This window comes from Lactuca virosa, chromosome 4 (assembly GCF_052849685.1).
Source record: "Lactuca virosa cultivar CGN04683 chromosome 4, Lactuca_virosa_CGN04683_v6, whole genome shotgun sequence".
NCBI classification, from domain to species: domain Eukaryota; kingdom Viridiplantae; phylum Streptophyta; class Magnoliopsida; order Asterales; family Asteraceae; genus Lactuca; species Lactuca virosa.
Window position 1 is genome coordinate 364,943,985 of NC_136429.1, and position 19,642 is coordinate 364,963,626.

Genomic DNA, 19,642 nt, shown 5'->3' on the forward strand with positions numbered 1-19,642 from the left:
AGATACGTGCTTTCAGACGGTTTTGTAGAAAAGTTATTATTATGGATGGTGCCCATCTGAAGGGAAAATACAAAGGCACCATATTGCATGCAGTTGCTATGGATGACAACAATCAGATATTGCCTATTAGGTATGGAATTTGCCCAAAAGAGACAACGGATTCTTGGACATGGTTCCTTGAAAAACTACATGAATGCATTAGTGATTTGGAAGGTCTGACATTGGTCACGGATAGGGTTGCATCAATTGCTGTAAGTATTCAAAATGTTTTCCCAAATGCTCAACATGGCTTCTGTGGTTTTAATCTAATAGGAAACATAGTGCACACCTTTGGAAAAAATAAAAAAACAGCAATTTTGTTTTGGAAGCTTGTAAGAGCTTACAAGACCACCTAGACCTATACATGCCAAGTAAAGTTGCCCAAAATTCCCAATTCATCTCAAAACCTTTATAACACTTATGTTCCAAAAAAAGCGTCGTCTGGTTCTTACCCCATAATTTCCAAAATTCCTCATCAGTAGGCATGTAACTGTCCAATAGCAATTGTACGTTCTCTATAGTAGCGTCCGTCTTCGGTTTTCTTCCTATTTTGTTCTTCACTGGTTCTGTGGACGGAACCTATAAAATCAAAATGTTAAGTAATTTTTAACGACGATATAATTTATAAATACAAAGTAATTTATTTAATACATGTACGTAAGGCTCCCTACAATACTTCGATTTCATCTTCCCCCTCTTTTTCGGTGTAACCTTTACTGGTGTAACTGTGTTATCGTTAATTTCAACAACAATCGGCGGTGACTCCACATACGTAGCGGGTGACTCTTTCTCCAAACCACCAAAAATGTTTCATCATGGCCATCCACATTATCGAAATCATTCACACCAAATTGTCTTTCATTTTCCCATTTGTCAATTTTCTTCGACGCCTGCTCGATTGTGGTTGCCAAATGATTAACAACGCCCATTAACTTGTCTATTTTACTCTCTTGTGAGGTGTTGTGCTCTGCGCCCCGACCATGAGCGGGTGAGATGATGTAATCTGCTTCCTGGAACCGATTGACTCGAGGTGATAGAGAGCGCTGTTTAGGGGGGCTATGTTGCATCGGTGGAGACTCCACTCCGTCCAAAGTGCAACTCAGATAACGCGAATAAAATGACAATTGGATCTCAAATTCCGTTGCTTCCACATCACGTGGAATGTTGTTTTCCTGCAAAATAAAAACATTAATTTTAACTACATATCAATTTTTTACTATATATAACTTTATAAGGAATGTATAACTATACCACTGGCACGTCTAATATACGTAAACATTGCTCGACAGTTAATTGTGTTTTTATTCTACATGCCCTCATTCTTGGAAATTCATTTGCGGTGTGATGGGCATACCTCAAAGCTTCTGGAAATGTCTCTAAAATCCATACGTAGTATAACTTTAACATGCTATGATTTGTCGATGATTATAAAAACTTTAAAATGTGTAATATTAATTGCACGTAAACTAACCTTAAACGGGAGGTGAAAACCGGTCACCGTATACTTCAACGTCTTCACGGGACTCATATTGGCTTGATCTCGTAAACATCTGTAGATTTTCCCAAACCAAAGTCGTAATTGTGTTTCACTATACCTCCATAAAAACGTACCCCACGCAAACCTGTCGTACTCATTATAATTAATATGAATAATCTTGTAGTTATAAATAAATAGTAAATTTACTACTTGTTCCAATTATAAAGATTATCGGCGAGGTCAAACACTACCGTCAGAATGCATGTATTTGTATCACGTCCTATGAGACCTCTCAACAAAAACAACATATTCATAAGCATTGCCGCATCATCATCGCTACAAGTCTCGAATGTTGGCCCTTTTATGTAGTCTTCTATATCTTTCAGCCGTAAATCTTCATCTCTCAAATTTGGGAACAACCGAATCTGGAATGCAGATTTCGTTTTGTGTTTTGTATTGATTACATAAACATAAGGTCCAAATCTCAAACCGCTAATCAAACAAAATTCGGTTTCACCATATTCCACCACCCTGCCTTGTAACTCGAACCGAAACCTCCCAGCCCTGGCTATCAACACATCACGAACCTCATGCAACGTCATCAAATGAAAGAGCATCGGATCACCATTCAGGGTTGGCATACCAATGAAGATCCCAAACGGTGTCTCTCGAAATAATTCGAGTCGCCTACTATTTAGTTTTGGAATGAACTTCCTCAACACAGTACCCACCACCCCTTTAAAAATTAACTCTGCAAGCCATCCTCGCATACTATGCTGCAAAAGATAACACATATATATGGCAAAGTACAATGTTGTAATAACAAAAACGAAAGTAAAATGCTATAACAAAACAAAAAATAGCAAGGTACTTTCAGTCCATTCTTTATTAACATGTGAAATTAATTAGTAATCCAATTTTATAATTTTTTTTAATAATTATTGTTATTTAATAATCATTTTTTATAATTTTAAATCATTATAATTGAAAAAACAGTAAATAGACAATAATGCCCTTGCCTTCTAAACTTGTTAATAGCAATGTACTTTGATAATCTTTTCTAATAATTTTTGTTACTAAATAATCATTTTTGCATATAAAATCAAAATCAAAATAAAAAATAAATAAATAAATAACTTTCGTAGAGATGAACATCGATCCGCAGAGGGGGCTATGCGGATATGTTATTCATCGAAACACGTCTGCGGATCTGTTCTTCGCAGAAAAGATACTTCCATAGCAATAATCGGGCAAACATTTTGGGATTTACTAATACAAACTATCATACATAATTTACACACCATTGATGGAGGAAAAATAAAGCTACGAACATATAATTAACTCAAAAAAACGGACAATTACAATTCAAAAGGAGGAAAAATAAAATTACATGTGTTCCATAGCCATCAGATAACACATCGGAGTGTAGTTGTTCCACAAGCCACGATTTACGCACCATTGAAATGATCGATTAAGCGCGTTCGACTCGTCTCCTTCGTCTTTCCGCAATAAGGTACGAGGTATGTGGTTGTTTTCGCAATGTAGGGGTATTCGACCGATCCTCAGAAGATCCGCAGAGCAAATAGAAGATCCGCAAGAGACGCCTCTGCGGATCCTTAAAATCCCCCCAAAAAAAATGTTGCCACCTCATTTCCGCAGAGGTGTGGATCGATTCTCAGAAGCTTTAATTGATCCGCTGTGCGGATCTTGTGGTCATTAAAAAAAACCTTGATTTTTGTGGTCAAATTGTTAAAAAAAAAAAGAAATTTCTCTTTTTTTTTTTGAACGGCATATGTAGTAGCTGTAGCAGTAACTCTGGAGGAGTTAGGAGTAGCTGTGTCACACGTAGTCGGCCCTTATTTCTCTTCTTCTAAATCGGTAATCCAATACATATAATCTATTTGGGATATTGATTTTGACATGCGATTGTACTCGGTATCTTGCGTTTCTGTTAGAAATGTATGAATTTGTGCATTTCTTTCTTTCTGTTATGCTAGTGTTGTGGAGCATGAAACTGTAATTGTGACAATTTGACTATTTTCGTGATTTTGGTAGTGAAGTAAACAATGTGGAAACTGAAGATCGCAGAGGGAGGGAGTCCATGGCTGCGTTCGACAAACGATCACGTCGGCCGACAATTTTGGGAGTTTGATCCCACGCTAGGGTCCCTTGAGGAACTCGCCGATATCGAGAAAGTTCGACAGACCTTTCATGAAAATCGGTTTGAGAAAAAACACAGTTCAGATCTGCTTATGCGCAGTCAGGTACATTGTAATTAACGCCACATGTTTTACAAACCGGACTGCGGCTACAACATTTGTTTTTAGAAACGAAAATCCATTTGTAATTGATGTGCACAATCAATTTTAGAAAAAACTCAATATGTTCTTTTACGTAGCGAGAAGCCTTTTGTTTTGAGTAGTTGGGGTTATGGAGTTTTGAGTGTTGAAGGTTTTTGACAGCAGAGATTCTTTAATCCCAAGATTTGAAAAGTAAAGAAATGGAATCGAGTTAAAATGTTAAAAAGTCAAAATGCGTAGATGGTCCCTAAGCTATACATTACAAGGTATAAGTCATATTGCGTAGATGAGGTTGAATTACATGGTTGGTGATTCCAGCACAACGTCAGATATGATCGATCATAAAGATACAAAGTACAAGTCATATGGCAGAACTGGATAACGAAGTAATAAATGATACGGTCCTACCTTTAGTTGCCATCATTCTGTCCTCTCAATTGCATTCCTTGATCTGCCTTATCTAGGTGTGGACCTGTGGCCTGAAATAAACAGAAGGGTAAAATTTGCATGTGATATGTAAAAAAAATCCTAAATTCTGGGTTAGTTGGCTACTTGATAACATGATGTAATGATGAACTATGAAGGTGATAGATTTTTACTGATTGGTTAACCGAATTAGTTACTTATGGGATGATGGTTAGGTTTGCTGGGAACAAAATTCAAAGCAGCCCTCATATAGACATAGTATTACTATATCCTGCCATATTATAGGATATGAGTTCTACTGCTGACTACTGTCTTAACCAATTCTCCACTGTGTTGGCTTGGCTAATGGCAGACTTACAGATATTGAAATGCCTTTATCACATCAAGTGGTGAAAATACCTAGATTTCTTTATTACATAAGCGCTTAACTTTGGTTCTTCTACTTCTAGTGTATGTTTGCAATCTAATACTATTTTGTATTTCGTTTTACCAAATTTTGTAGTTTGCAAAAGAGAAGTCACTCTCTGTATTCCCACCTAGAGTGAACATAAAAGATGCTGAAGATATCACAGAGGAGAAAGTAAGAAACGTCTTACGAAGAGCTATTGGTTTCCATTCAACCCTCCAGGCAGATGATGGGCATTGGCCAGGAGACTATGGAGGCCCTATGTTTTTATTGCCTGGTTTGGTGAGTTTTAGCATTTCTTTTATGGTTTCTTAAGTTGAAAAGAATATATCCATTCGTGTGAGAGTGGCAACTCTATTTTAGCTTTCCAGTATTGCAGCTGTCAGGATTTTATCTGCAGGAAATACATTACCTTCTTCAGGAGATGAACAAGTAATGTAAATGCTGACATTACAAGTTAATCTTATGCATCAGGTTATTACTCTAACTATTACTGGGGCACTGAATGCAGTCTTATCTAAAGAGCATAAACGGGAGATGTGCCGTTACCTTTACAATCATCAGGCATGTGTAGTATATTTGTTATAATCCTTATGATAAACATATAGCTGTGGTTGCTTTTCATTACCCTTTACAAAGAATATAACAGAATGTTATGTCATAAATGCAGAATAGAGATGGTGGATGGGGTCTACACATCGAGGGTCATAGCACCATGTTTGGTAGTGCCTTAAACTATGTCACTTTGAGATTGCTGGGTGAAGGAGCTAATGATGGAGAAGGGGGGGCGATGGAGAAGGGGCGAAAGTGGATTTTGGATCATGGTGGTGCCACTTCAATAACATCTTGGGGAAAGTTTTGGCTTTCAGTATAGCAACTTGCCCTTCATCTTGTTCATATATAATTCTTTGTTACCTTACCTTACCTATATATATATATATATATATATATATATATATATATATATGTATTCAGTATTCGTCTTATATGTTGCTAATGATATATGTATATATAGGTACTTGGGGTATTTGAGTGGTCTGGAAATAATCCGTTGCCCCCTGAGATGTGGGTCCTTCCATATTTCCTTCCTGTGCATCCAGGCGAGTGCCTCATATAACCTACTAATTTATTTCAGTTCACTACAAGATAAATTCATCAGTTTAGTAGTAAATTATGACTTATTTCATTTATAGCAACATTTATACTTGATCAGTACAATAGTTGTTGTATTGGCTTAATTATACTTGATGAAGTTTCATGGATAAATTTATTGAGTTTGTTGTGGATATTATTATATAGCTCATGACATGAGATGTTGGACATTTAAAAAATTTCAGGTAGGATGTGGTGTCACTGCCGGATGGTGTATCTGCCTATGTCATACTTATATGGGAAGAGGTTTGTTGGACCTATCACATCTACGGTTCTGGCCTTGAGAAAGGAGCTGTTTACAGTCCCCTATCACGACATAGATTGGAATGATGCACGCAACCTCTGTGCCAAGGTTTGTATAATGCTTTGATATTTGCTTCACATATTGAATTTTATAAACGTCTATGGTTATCTCTTTCCGATCAGACTATCATCTAACAGGACTTGGTGGTCTTTCTATTTATTATTATAATTACAATATAATGAGAATCTTTGTGATGTACCCTATTAGTGAATACCTCTTTTCTCCTTTTCTTGTTTGTGGTGTCTTAGTGAATCACCATTCACCATTAGTTTTCTTCTAGCAAATATTTTGCAAGTCCAATTTCTTCAAACTTCACATTGGTTTTTATTCTCTTAATCTTCAATCTCAGTTTATTGTTTACGAGTTTCAGAAAGGTGTATTTGTCTTTTGGCATCTCGTATTTCAAGATTACAGTTACCCAAAACAACAACCAAAAGAAAGACACTTGAAGTGTCATTTTTCATCTTTTCACACACTGAAAGATGCATATACAGATACAAGTACCGATCTTCATTCTACTTAATACAACAACTTTTAGTATCTTATCATCATTTTTTTTTTAATCTCCAGCATTCCCTTAATTATGCTTTCATCTGTTGCTGTTCCTTGTTTGACCTGTTTTGAATAGAGTAATTTCATTGATAGTCAAAATCTTTGTCGAGCATGTGCATGTACAGAAGATATTGGACTATAAACCGTTTATGGATCAATTGATATCCGGCATCCAACCTGCCTTATGGTTCTTTCTTTTCTCACGTGACGTGTGGTTTTAGATGAGCTTCCTTGATTGCAAGGGTTGTTAATTTGCTTGCCTTACATTCTACCCCCTCAAGTATTTGCAGTTTACATGTCTTTGTTGTTTTTGATCTTTGAGAGTTTTATTTACTTATTTCTTATATCACCACCATTGAATCCTTGGGTAAAATAAAACCCCAAATTACAATCAACACTATCCAATTTTGGTTTTCTGCTCGTAATCAAGAACCAAGTCTTACTATACATGAGCTTGGCTTCACATACTGTATAGTAGCAAGTGTGTGGTCTTCTGCTCACACAAATCAATACAATCTTTAATTGTTTTCCTACACCAAGTTGTGGGTATATGGTATTAGAGCATCTCCAGTAGGAGCTTATTTTATAGCTTTTTACTATTCAATTGACCACTTATCACCACTTAATGCCATTGGAGGGTATAACTTTTTTGTTTATTTTTATTGACCACTCAAGTAAAATATATACTATAATGTTTTGTACATCTAACCCCTTCCTCTCTAATCATATTTTATTTTTACCCCCCTTAGTTATATTCTAGTTTTAAGTATTTTATATTTCTTCAACTAAGTTATTATTTCTTTTATAAATTTTCATTTGTGAAACCTTCATATATTAATGTCTAGCGCTTAAATTTCGTATTAAAATATGATGTGTTCAAAAATGACTAACTAAATGGGATCAATATGTTAAATTCATTAAAAAGCTATTGGAAGAGGTTAACCATTGGAGATGTTATTTAATTAGAGGTCAAAATTAATAGAATAATGATGTGACAATAATATTAAGTTGGAGTATAGGTTTACCATTGGAGATGCTCTTAGATCTTACTCTTGGATAAACTAAGTCAACAAATGGGATTAGTTGGTGATTGCATTGAGCTAGCTATGATCCTGGTTGAAATTTCCAACTTAATGAGTCATGCCACCGTCTGCGCTTGGTGACTGGTTACAACTCTCATGATTTGAGCCAATTGGTCATTTTGTAAGCCCAATTTCTTTTCCAGATACCATTTTTTATTTGAAGCAGTGGTGCTCAGATCAGTTGACTAGTTGGATTGCCATTGTGGATTATTTAGGGACTTGTTCAATCTGCTTGGTATTTCTTTTATCACATTCTTGTGTAAAAGTTATGGTAAATACTGCCAAAGATCTTTAATGAACGTGCAAGCAGTTCATTTTTGTGTGACATGACCTATGACAGAGGCTTACACAATTCTTCTCTCTAGTCATTCCAATCTTGGATTGGCAAATATGTGGTTGATAATGGTAATTTGTAATGCTTTGTGGAGAGCTTTATAGCCTGACATCAATGATATTGCTATGATGTTTTTGGTTGTTGCCTATTTATGGTTCGACTAGCACGTTCCATGCTTATGTAGCCTCTAACCCATACTCCTCATGTGCTCATAGGGTGATTGCTATCTCTTTGAGTATTAGTAGCTAAGCTAAAGGTGAACTTCATGTTGTAACCTTCTTTTCCTTTTTTTTTTGGTGGGTAGAGGGGGCTGCACATGCTTCTTTATGCCTATGCTTAAACAAAAACATGCAATTTGTCTATTCAATGCTTTCTCGAGATATTTATGGAGTGCAAGCCGTCTCGTAGGATAGACAAGTCTTGATAGGGACATTAGACAATGATCTAGTTGAGGATTTATTGAGTGTAACAAATGCTCAAGTAGAGGTATAGATTGTAGAAACTCGTGTAAGATATTGTTGTTATTGTCACAAGCCTAATCATACGAACATGACGTGTCTGGGTTAGATGATAAGCAATTGCAACATACATTGCTTCAATTTAGTAACCCTCATACCTCATGTCTCATGACTCAAACCTAAATTGTTAAATCACCACTCTTACGTTTATGACCAAGTCATGTTATTCTCTTGCGTTAGTGCATCTTCTTTTCCTAGGAATACACATACATTTTGTTGCACTATGCCACATAAACATAATGGGGAATATTGTTATGCTATCACTCCATCCAATTTCCTGTCAAGATAGCCAATAGAACAATAGAAGTACTAGTATTCAACAGCTTGAGTACTCCTATAGAAGGAACAGGTTTGTTAATTCTATTGTCATTCTCTGTGCTTCCTTTTATAAGAAAAACCACCAACGGTGGTGGTGGTTGCCTAAAATGACCCATTTCACACCATTTCCAAGACTAGCGGTTTAATCAATCCACTGTAGCAACTGTATTTCTTAAAGAGACAATACATCTCCATGGGATCCCCCAAAGCATCATATCTGAGAGGGATTCCAAATTCTTGGGCTACCTTCATGAAGCTATTGGACACCTGCAGCATCCTATTTTAGCACTTGTCAGTATTAACTCCATGGGACACCCCCTACTCTAATGAATGACATTGGGCCTTTTTCTGCTTCCCATGATCTAATTACAATTACATGCACATATTCAACAATCAACATATGTGTGTGCCCAGCACTTTTGGTGCACATAGATCAGCCATGCAAGGCATGATTTGTCTCCATTCTCAGCTCATTTATCACCACAAAGATACATTTCAACAAAAGTGGCAGGAAATGCTTCCCACAGTACCTTTTTGTACCTGTTTTCATCTCATTGCTTGAGTTTTAGGGGTCAATTCCTTGTTCCCTGTATTCCAGATTTTGTTTTATCATTGTTTAGAAATTGTCTACTAAACTTCTCTATGAATAGAGTCTAATGGTTTGTAATAGTCAGTGCCCCAAAGATATATGAAAATTAATAGAAAACAACCTTATTTTCTGGAAATCTTCATCTTCCTTTAGAGATCTTGATCTTGGTGGTCTTCCCTTCCTTCAGAACTTAGAGTTTGTATTGTTTAACTGCAAGAAGCATGACATGGTTTCATCATCCAATTTTGAATTGAAGTGTTTAGCATAACTGAACATTGAAACCCCACAAGAACTTTCAATCAAGTATTGACACCTCACATGTATGTTCATAATTGAACATTGAAACCCCACATATAATCCCACTTGAATTTGATTATCCCACATTAGCTAGTATTGAGCAATAAATAATGTCCCACATAGTTCATACTTTCTCATGCAACCCATGTTGAGGTTTAACGTACTGGCCTTGTTTCCCATTCCCTTTTCAAGCATTTGGTGTGTCTGAGTTGAGTTATTGAATTAGTGTGTGATGTACTCTTCCTGTTATCTTAGAAGGTCTTATGAGGTAAACAAACAGTCTTTTCCTCAAATGTCTTTCCGCCTGCATTTTGCATATTGCTGTCAATCCCAGAGAGTAACAATTAACTCCAACATTGTTAATATCTGTATTTTTTTTTGTTCAATATTTCGATAAGGATGATAAATTCCATTTGGCTTAAGATATTTAAAAATATTTTTGTGCAGGAAGATCTTTACTACCCACACCCACTCATCCAAGACATACTTTGGGCAACTCTTGACAAGTTTGTGGAGCCTATACTGATGAGATGGCCTGGGAAGAAGCTGAGAGAGAAGGCTCTTCGCACTGCGATGGAACACATCCATTATGAGGATGATAATACTCGCTATATATGCATAGGGCCTGTAAACAAGGTAAACAATACCATTATAATCTAAAAATAATTTGTGGATGGTTTTGATTTGATATATGGAAAGCCTTCCCTTTCTAATCTAAAACCTTTTCTTCAGGTGTTAAATATGCTCTGCTGCTGGGCAGAAGATCCAAACTCAGAGGCTTTCAAGCTACACCTCCCAAGGATACATGATTATCTTTGGCTTGCTGAAGATGGCATGAAAATGCAGGTTTTACCATCTTAATTACTTTGATTAAATTTGATTTGTTCTGTCTGCATGTATTAGTATCAGAGTGTAAATGAATTTCCATCATCTAACCCACCCAGGGTTACAATGGTAGTCAACTTTGGGATACCGCATTCACCGTTCAAGCAATTATTTCTACAAACCTCATCGAAGAGTTTGGTCCAACACTGAAAAAAGGACACATGTTCATAAAGAAGTCACAGGTGCTGAAAGATACATACGACGTTCAACTTTTGAACCATATTTGGTTGTCCTTGTTTCTTGACTTTTTTTTTTTTTTTAATTGCATTTGCTTCAATCAAAGGTGTTGGATAACTGCCCTGGCGATCTTGATTATTGGTATCGTCATATTTCAAAAGGTGCTTGGCCTTTCTCAACGGCAGATCACGGATGGCCCATTTCAGATTGTACTGCAGAAGGGCTCAAGGCAGCTAACTATTTATTATTTATTTATTTATTTATCGTATTCAAGCTGTCCATAATATAAATATTATTATTGCTTCCAGTTTTGTTTTTTTTATTTTCTTTCTTTCTTTTAGGCGGCACTCTTGCTTTCAAAATTGCCATCAAAAATTGTTGACGAGCCATTGGATGCAAAACGGCTGTATGATGCTGTCAATGTTATTTTATCTTTACAGGTAATCATATTCTGAAAACCTTGTGCTCGGCTGTTTACACCTTAGTTTTTGAGCATAACATGATTTTCAATGTCTGACAAGTTCTTTCCTTTGCAGAATTCTGATGGTAGTTTTGCAACATATGAACTTACAAGATCCTACAGCTGGTTGGAGGTACCCCACCCATGCACTTGCTTATTAATATGTTCTATTCTATTATCACACTCGCCAGTCGCCACAAATATTTATTTACTATTTAGTTAGTTAGATTGATATTAGCACACCATTTTATTATGTAATCTGACATTTCTAATTGTCTCTATAATCCCACTTCCAGTTGGTGAATCCTGCTGAAACTTTTGGTGACATTGTTATTGACTACCCGTAAGTTATCAGGACCTGTTTTCCAATTTTCGTTTTTTTTGGGTGAAGTTGGGTTACCAATGGCAATGGCAATGGCAATGTGATGTATCAGATATGTAGAGTGCACCTCGGCTGCGATTCAAGCTCTGGTGGCATTCAAGAGATTGTACCCTGGGCATAGGCGAGAAGAGGTACAGCGTTGTATTGATAAATCTGCAGCCTTTATCGAAAAAATCCAAGCACCAGATGGTTCATGGTTTGTTTTGCTCCTTATTGTTGTTACATTCTTTTTGTATATGTGCCAATGCCATTGTCCACTCCATGCACATAAAATATGAATTTGATCAAAAGCTTTTGCAAAATGCTGACTAGGTATGGTTCGTGGGCAGTTTGCTTCACGTATGGCACATGGTTTGGAGTGAAAGGCTTAGTGGCTGCTGGAAGGAACTTCTCTAACTGCTTTAGCATTCGCAAGGCTTGTAACTTTTTGTTGTCCAAACAACTTGCTTCTGGGGGATGGGGGGAGAGCTACCTCTCTTGTCAGAACAAGGTAACTAGTTATTAAAATTTCAGTTTAAGTCGATAACAAGCACCAAAACTGATTAGGTCACGCTGCGTTCTAAATCTATGCAGGTGTACACCAATCTTGAGGGAAATCGCTCTCACGTGGTAAACACGGGATGGGCTATGCTAGCTCTCATTGATGCTGAGCAGGTATGCATCCAAACCAAATTCACATCATTTTAGACTTTAGTTTTGGTTTCAGATGCCAAGTAAGAAGGAAATTTTATCTGTGAATCAAAAAAGAAAATTGTATAATCTAAATGTTCCCGGTACACATAACAGAAGGATTATGGCAGGTATATCTTAGCTTCTAACAACCTGTAGTAATGATTATGAACTCTCCTACAAGCTGGTAAATAGATATTTTCCATTCCCAGCTTGGAATGGATACAAACTTGTCAAAGTCAATTGGTCCGTATCCGTTTCTAAGAATGTAATGTCAGCGACCAAACCACTTTTTAGCTAATTCTGTTGATGAAGTAACTTTATCATGTTGGTGGGGTTATCGGTATGAGATATTTGTTAATTGTTATCACTTAATCGTCAAATCATCAAGGAATGAATGATTTATGGCTAAAGTAGAGCTTGCAATGCATGCTGGCCCACTGACCGGAGTTGAGTCTCTAGAGTCTAGCCTCCCTCCAAAATTTTAACGCATTATTGATCCCCTTCCTTGGTGCTTGAGCAACCATATTTTGTTTCACACTTGTCCACATGACAATCCACCTAGAAAACCAGTGTGATTGATGTCTTTGAGATGTGTTTTGCTGCTTGTGCATTATGGCTAATCAAATTAACTAGGGTGTTGCTTCTATGTTGTCCGAGCTTTGACATTGTGATCAAGCTCTTGCTAACACTTAATGGTCAAAGACAAACAAATATCATGTGCTATGCTATGATCCAAAATCAATGCTTAAATAATGCCTTTTAGGCCGAATACCCTCCCTCCCTCCGAATATTTCCTGCATTATCATCTGTGTAAATCTTCTATATTGAGCTCAAAGTTTCTTCCTTCATTTATCTAGGGTGAATTGTGCTTTTGGCTATTACAATGTAAGTCACTACCACCAATTCGTGAAGTAAATTTGGTGCTTTTGTTGCCAAGATTTATTCTGCTTAGGTAGGTCGTTGACAATCTCAAACTCCAACTGCTGTTAAGCTCATCTATTTCGCAGTTATCCTTGAAAGCAATCAACATACTTCATACTTCATACTAATAGATAGATAGTGTCCACAGATTCATAGTGAATTTCGATGGATGGACTACCTAAATTGATTCCTTTTTGTCGATAACCTTTAATTGCATCAATTTCGAATAAAGCCGTTAGTGATCATAAAGACATCAAACCTCTTGTTGCATTTTTGTATAACGATTTCCAAGTAAGTATGTGCATATAAATTAAGGCTTGGGAATCTTTATGTTGCTTATGACCAAACACGAAATCCCCAAGAGTGTTTGATGTTGTTTGTATATATGGCTAACATAAATGATAAATCTTGCAAACTATGCATGCTTGCTTGTGGTAATTGCTTAAGGCCACACATTGTCTTTTAAGATGGATGGATGGATGACACATATTCCTGTGTGAAAATTAAACTTAGCCAGGTTTATTTTATATTCCCAATCCCAAGATCTGCACCTAATTTTGTAATAAGCCTAAGTAACCTAATAAATACATAATAGAATTTATTTTCTAACACAACTGTAGATAAGTTTCAAAATAATGTAAAGCTAATAAAAGTTTCTAATTAAGTCAAGGGTGAATTTATGTATACCTTTCCAGAAATTATTCAAGTTCCAAACTTTTTGTCAGGCCAAGAGAGATCCAACGCCATTGCACCGTGCAGCAAGAGTATTGATTAATTCTCAGATGGAAAATGGAGATTTTCCACAACAGGTAATAATAATCCCTTGCCAATAAACTTATTATCTGCACATGTGGATTTTAATGTACCAGGACGCCCAAAATACAGAATAACACTTGTACTTTCACCATCTTTATCCATTTACTCACTTTAACTATTTTCCGTAGTAATTAAGCCGTTAGACTTTTTTTTTTTTTTTTTTTTACCCTTTTAACAAAAAAAAAAAGCATTTTTCACGGTTACAATGGGTTAAATACAGAAATCACAACATATTTTCATCATTCAACTATTACTTCTTTATGATCGTTATAATAATAGTAAAAATAATCTTTTACTGCCTAAATCGATTAGATGGTGAAAGCACATTGTGTTTTAGTATTTTGTTCTATATCAAAGTCAGAAAATATGTTTTTATTTTATTTTTTTAAATAGTCAAGAAAATACAAGGGTTTGATAAGTACACAAAATAGTTAACCGCTTAAATTGATAAATTGTGAACTTGTAAGTGTTTCTTTTGTATTTTTCCCTAAAACGTTGGGTACAATGTGGGGTTCAAACACACACTAAAGTGCATATTCACATGATCAATCAAAACCACACTTATCATGTTTAAAAGGGAAGGAGTTCAACATGTTTCATGACATATCTTTTCAACACATTAAAAAAGTCCAATTTGACAAATTTCAAGCATGAAGATGCTTTTTGATTGCTGGATTTGTTTAGTTTGGTTGGAATTGGAGTTCAATTCCATTCCGGCGTTTAGTTGCAAATGAGTACGGAATTGGAATCCACAAAATCCTTTGACTAACAGATTTCAACATCCATACAAAAACCCATGTAATCTAATTCCAAGCATTTCCTCATTGTTAAAAAAAAAATACCCAAATATCCTTTTATTTTTAAAATGGTCACTTAAATATTTATAATGATTTGTCTGTCAAAAAGTACCCAGATACCCTTTAAAATCAGGTCAATATGTTTTAAAAAATATAATTAAAAAGTTAAATTTGAAAAATGTAAAGCGAGAGGGGGGCTTTCTGTTTGCTGGATTTCATTTGATTTGGCCAGAATTGGAATTTAATTCCATTCCGGTGTTTGTTGCAAAGGATCCACAAAATCATTTGACTAATGGATTTCAACATTCCATTTTAAAACCTATGAAATTCAATTCCAAACATTTGACTAACAGAATTCAATTCCTCTTTGTTAGAAGTACCCAAATTACCCTTTTATTGTTAAAATATGGTAACTTGTATATTTATAATTTATTTGTATACCTAAAAATAGTTTTAAATATATTTTTTTAAAAAAAAGTGGTATTTCTATCCTAATGTTTAATTTATATTTTTTAATTAAAAATAGTTTTAAAAAAATAATCAAATCCATTTGTGCAGGAGATCATGGGGGTTTTTAACAGGAATTGCATGATTACTTATGCTGCCTACAGAAACATCTTCCCTATTTGGGCATTAGGAGAATACAGATGTCGAGTACTTGAGGAGAAATCCATGCTAAGCTAAATTTAAATCTATATGTGTTGGAATTTAATCTTCTATTCATTCAAATCGAGAAGAAAGGTTTGAAATGGTCTCTTTTATTATAACTATTCAATGCTGATGTGTTTGAGCAACTGAAGGGATGAGGTGGTTCTGTCAAAAAAAAAAAAAAAAAAAAGGATTTCTTGTTTTCATTGATTTTTTGTATGGTTTTAGATATTTTACATTGTTGGGGACCACCTTCCTAGTATGAGTATGACGTTAATTATATTTATATTGTGTGCCCGGTTGGTTGAATACTCTTCTGCTTCCATAACTGCAAATTTGTACATTAAATTGTATCTCTATCATATATATTTTACATAGTCGTCCCGTCCCATTTCCATTTGCTTGTTTTGGCTGTAAGTGGGTGAGAATGGATATAAATAAGGTCTGAGGTTCAAATATCAGTACGACTTTCTTCTTTCATGTTTTCATGGGTCATCAAGGGTAGCCGTAACCCTTTTCATCTTGTACAAGTTTAAGACAATGTCAAATGGGTCGAATAAATTCTAACAAGTGGTCTTATAAAATATAAATATACATATGCGAGATATTTGATAATAAAACAATATTGTTATTGCTAAACAAGATATTGATAACAAAATGATATCCGGAAGAGAATTAAACAATAGTCGTTTAAATAGTATCTTCTTGAATTAAACTCGACGAACAATTAGTATAAACATTTTGGAAAAGGATAATCTGAAAATCTAAGCATTTTGAACAAGTGGATAGAGAAACACTGCAGGGTTTTTAAGACAGACCAAACATTTGGGATATTAATATTTTTTAAATGCCTAACATTTAAATTCTCCTTTGCTATTTATATAGAAAACTTCAAACTTTTCTTGATCTTGATACATGCCACTGAAGATATCACCGAATATTATGTTAATTGTTGCAGTAACGGTTGACAATGCATCTTTCAAAATGTGCATCTTGATGGTAACTTTTGACAAAGTTCCCTAAATTCTTGTGATCAATGGTTGTGATGACTTCCTTTGACAAAACGCTTGAATTCTTGTGATTAATAATTATCATAAGAGAACAAACACCAATAATTATTTTGAGACAAAAATTGAAAATTGGTCCCTATGATTTATAAAATTTATACAAAGACAAAAAAGTTTTTAACTTGCATGGAAGAACCAAAATCGAGAATTTCTTATGATTTTGGTCCTTAAAAAATTTGAAAAGACTATTTTGTCCTTCTAATTTCTTTTTAATATTATATTAATAATTTATTAATAATTTATTAATTAAAAACAAACGAAGCCCTTCCATACTCATCGTCTCTCTCTCTCTCTCTCTATATATATATATATATATATATATATATATATATATATATATATATATATATATATGTGTGTGTGTGTGTGTGTGTGTGTGTGTGTAACATCCATAAAAATCATGCCAATTTAAAATTTTTTAAAGCATTCAAAAACCAATAGTTATTACAAATTGTTTTCAAAATAGTTTCATATCAGAGTATCCCAGAAATCAAAATCATAAAATGTGAGGAGGTGCACGATCACGCCTTCGCCTTCCCGCGATCATCTGAGGTACCTGAAACAAAATCAACAACTGTAAGCCCGAAGCTTAGTGAGTTCCTCCAAAATACCAACGTCATACAAACCATAACAATATCATACAAACAACATGCGTATATATAGAGTCTACAGTACGACTGGTCCGCCCTCACCGGGCCTTCAGTCTACCTGGTCCACTCTTAGAGTATTCAGTATGACTGGACCGCCCTCACCGGGCCTTCAGTCTATCTGGCCCACTCTCAGAACCTTCAGCATGTCTGGTCCGCCCTTCTGGGCCTTCATCCTGTCTGGACCATTCTTCGGGCCTTCGACCTGACTAGTACGCCCTACCGGGTCTGCAGTCTATCCGGGCCGCCCTGGGTATGTTGGCCTAGAGTACAAAGCAGGACCGCCTCAACTCAACCCCCAATCACACAATCAACACATAAATATCATACGATAGTTAGCATGTACATATAATCATACAGATTTAACATATCACTAATCATAGCATCATCCTATATATCAGGATACCGATCTAACCGATCACTAAACATAGCATCATCCTATAACAAGGATACAGATCTAACAGATCACTAACATAACATCATCCTATAACTAGGATACAGGTCTAACAGATCACTAACATAACATCATCCTATAACCAGGATACAAACCATAAAGGGTTGGCCTTGGTGCCTTAGACCCTGTTGATATAGTGAGAAGAACTCACCTTACAAGTAGCACCGAATGATAATGTCAAACTCCCAAACACAGCTCTAAACTCAAACACCTACAATCATCATAGGACCAATTCCATCAAGACCCAAATTACCAAAGTACCCTTAAAAGTCAAACTTGGTCAACCATTGGTCAAAGTCAAAGTCAACGGTCAAGGTTAACAGTCCATGTTGACCCAACTCGTCGAGTTCATCTACTGACTTATCGAGTTCCTTCAAAACTCAGAGACCGAAAAATCGAGTCGATTCGCCGAGTTACCAAACAACTCGTCGAGTCCATGCAGTGTCCAGAGGGTTCAGGAAAACCCTAACCAACTCGTCGAGTTGGCTATGCAACTCGTCGAGTTCCTTCAACCCTTTTCTCATTCAGACGCTTTTAAGCTAAACCAAGGCTCCAAACTAAAGATCTAGCTTCCTAGGGTGTATTTACCACGTAAAGTTGCTAACTTTATGTAACACCCGTCAAAATTAGGTCAATAACAATCACATGTGATTATGCCAATCATGTAATGTGATTTTGTTAAACTAGTAAAGTGACAAACTTACTATGTAATTCGTGATAAATTCTAATACAAGTATGAACTTTTATGATACAACTCAAAGTATACGTCCGTACGATTCCAAAAATATAGAGAACGTCTAAATCTGACTTCGCGTGAAGAAGTTATGATAAACCGAACACTAAAAATCTATATAATAAGAGGAATTTAAAATAGACTTAGAATTAGCTATTGGAGTCTAAAAGAGAGTTGTAGTACTCGTAAATACCTACGCGTTCATATAAAGAACGTCAAAAACGGAGTTCATATGCAAAAGTTATGACCTTTCGAAGTTACAGCTGTCCGAGAGCACGACACGTGTCAGAAACCCTAATCTGACTGGACTCACGACGTGAGCATAAAAACTCACGACGTGAGGAGTCAAAACGCCACATTTCGAAGCTAGAAGTCTATGGAATGATAACCCAAAATCTCACGACGTGAGCAAGGATTACTCACGACGTGAGGACGCTGCAGGACACGGATCGAGGCTAGAAAACACCTGGGAAGACTACGGGATGACTCTTGCGATGACTCACGACGTGAGTCTTGATTCTCACGACGTGAGAGGGCCAAAATCAGCCTATAAATAGCAATAGAGACCCATTCTTTCATTACACCTTCTACTTTCTTTCTCTCTCGTTTCCGAAGGCCGTTTTCCTTCCCGAGCCTGACTACGACGAGCCTCTGACCGTTTAGATTCTATAGATCACGCTACTAGGGTGAGTTTCACGGCCCCACTTTCTAATATTTCGGGGGAAAACGCATGCTAAATATTATATATACGTTATTATTATGTCTATATGATAGTATATTAGTATCAACGTAGATAGTTATAATAACCGAGAAATAGTTATTTCGTATCTGAAAGTATACAAGTATCGTAAAGTTGTTAGCATGTTATTGTTATAGTAGTATACTAATGTAGATCTTGAGTTATACTTAGGATTCTATATATATTTTGTGTGCGATATAGTTCCAAAGTTATTCTCGGAAGTTCTATATGAAATTGATAAGTATGTTGTTATTGTTGGTTTTATGTCAAGATAAAACCAGGTATCTTGTATGTTATTGTTGGTTTTATGTCAAGATAAAACCTGTATGTTATTGTTGGTTTTATGTCAAGATAAAACCTGGATTTACCTCAAGATATAGCTGTTATACTGCCTAAATGTTATGAAGTTAGGAGTAATGTTTAAGAGCATAGTCTAATAACTTAGGGTTT

At 35.7% G+C, this 19,642-nt stretch overlaps 2 protein-coding genes across 4 annotated transcripts; one reads left to right on the plus strand and one right to left on the minus strand.

Moving 5' to 3' along the window:
- Positions 1-329: 329 nt before the first annotated feature.
- On the minus strand, positions 330-14,091 carry LOC145108703 (uncharacterized). Of its 3 annotated transcripts, XR_013708501.1 has the most exons (7): positions 13,979-14,091; positions 4,225-4,295; positions 1,768-2,292; positions 1,511-1,661; positions 1,291-1,415; positions 691-1,211; positions 330-618 (listed from the first exon to the last, which is right to left on the minus strand). XR_013708501.1 is itself a non-coding variant. In XM_079045777.1 (5 exons), exons 3-4 carry the CDS (start codon positions 1,565-1,567, stop codon positions 753-755), a joined length of 516 nt encoding a protein of 171 aa, XP_078901903.1. In that variant the 5' UTR covers positions 1,568-1,661; positions 1,768-2,292; positions 2,907-3,259; the 3' UTR covers positions 330-618; positions 691-752. The 3 variants fall into 3 exon arrangements, 1 of the variants encoding a protein (XP_078901903.1); XM_079045777.1 differs by lacking the exons at positions 1,291-1,415; positions 4,225-4,295; positions 13,979-14,091 and adding an exon at positions 2,907-3,259; XR_013708502.1 differs by lacking the exons at positions 1,768-2,292; positions 4,225-4,295; positions 13,979-14,091 and having other exon boundaries at positions 1,511-1,736.
- LOC145108704 (cycloartenol Synthase) lies at positions 3,583-15,838 on the plus strand. Its single transcript, XM_079045778.1, has 18 exons — positions 3,583-3,780; positions 4,745-4,930; positions 5,123-5,212; positions 5,319-5,516; positions 5,664-5,752; positions 5,990-6,152; positions 10,242-10,430; positions 10,527-10,640; positions 10,739-10,861; positions 10,963-11,085; positions 11,198-11,296; positions 11,393-11,449; positions 11,613-11,659; positions 11,751-11,894; positions 12,011-12,188; positions 12,272-12,352; positions 14,017-14,100; positions 15,463-15,838. Exons 1-18 carry the CDS (start codon positions 3,583-3,585, stop codon positions 15,586-15,588), a joined length of 2,289 nt encoding a protein of 762 aa, XP_078901904.1. The 3' UTR covers positions 15,589-15,838.
- The last annotated feature ends 3,804 nt before the right edge of the window (positions 15,839-19,642 follow it).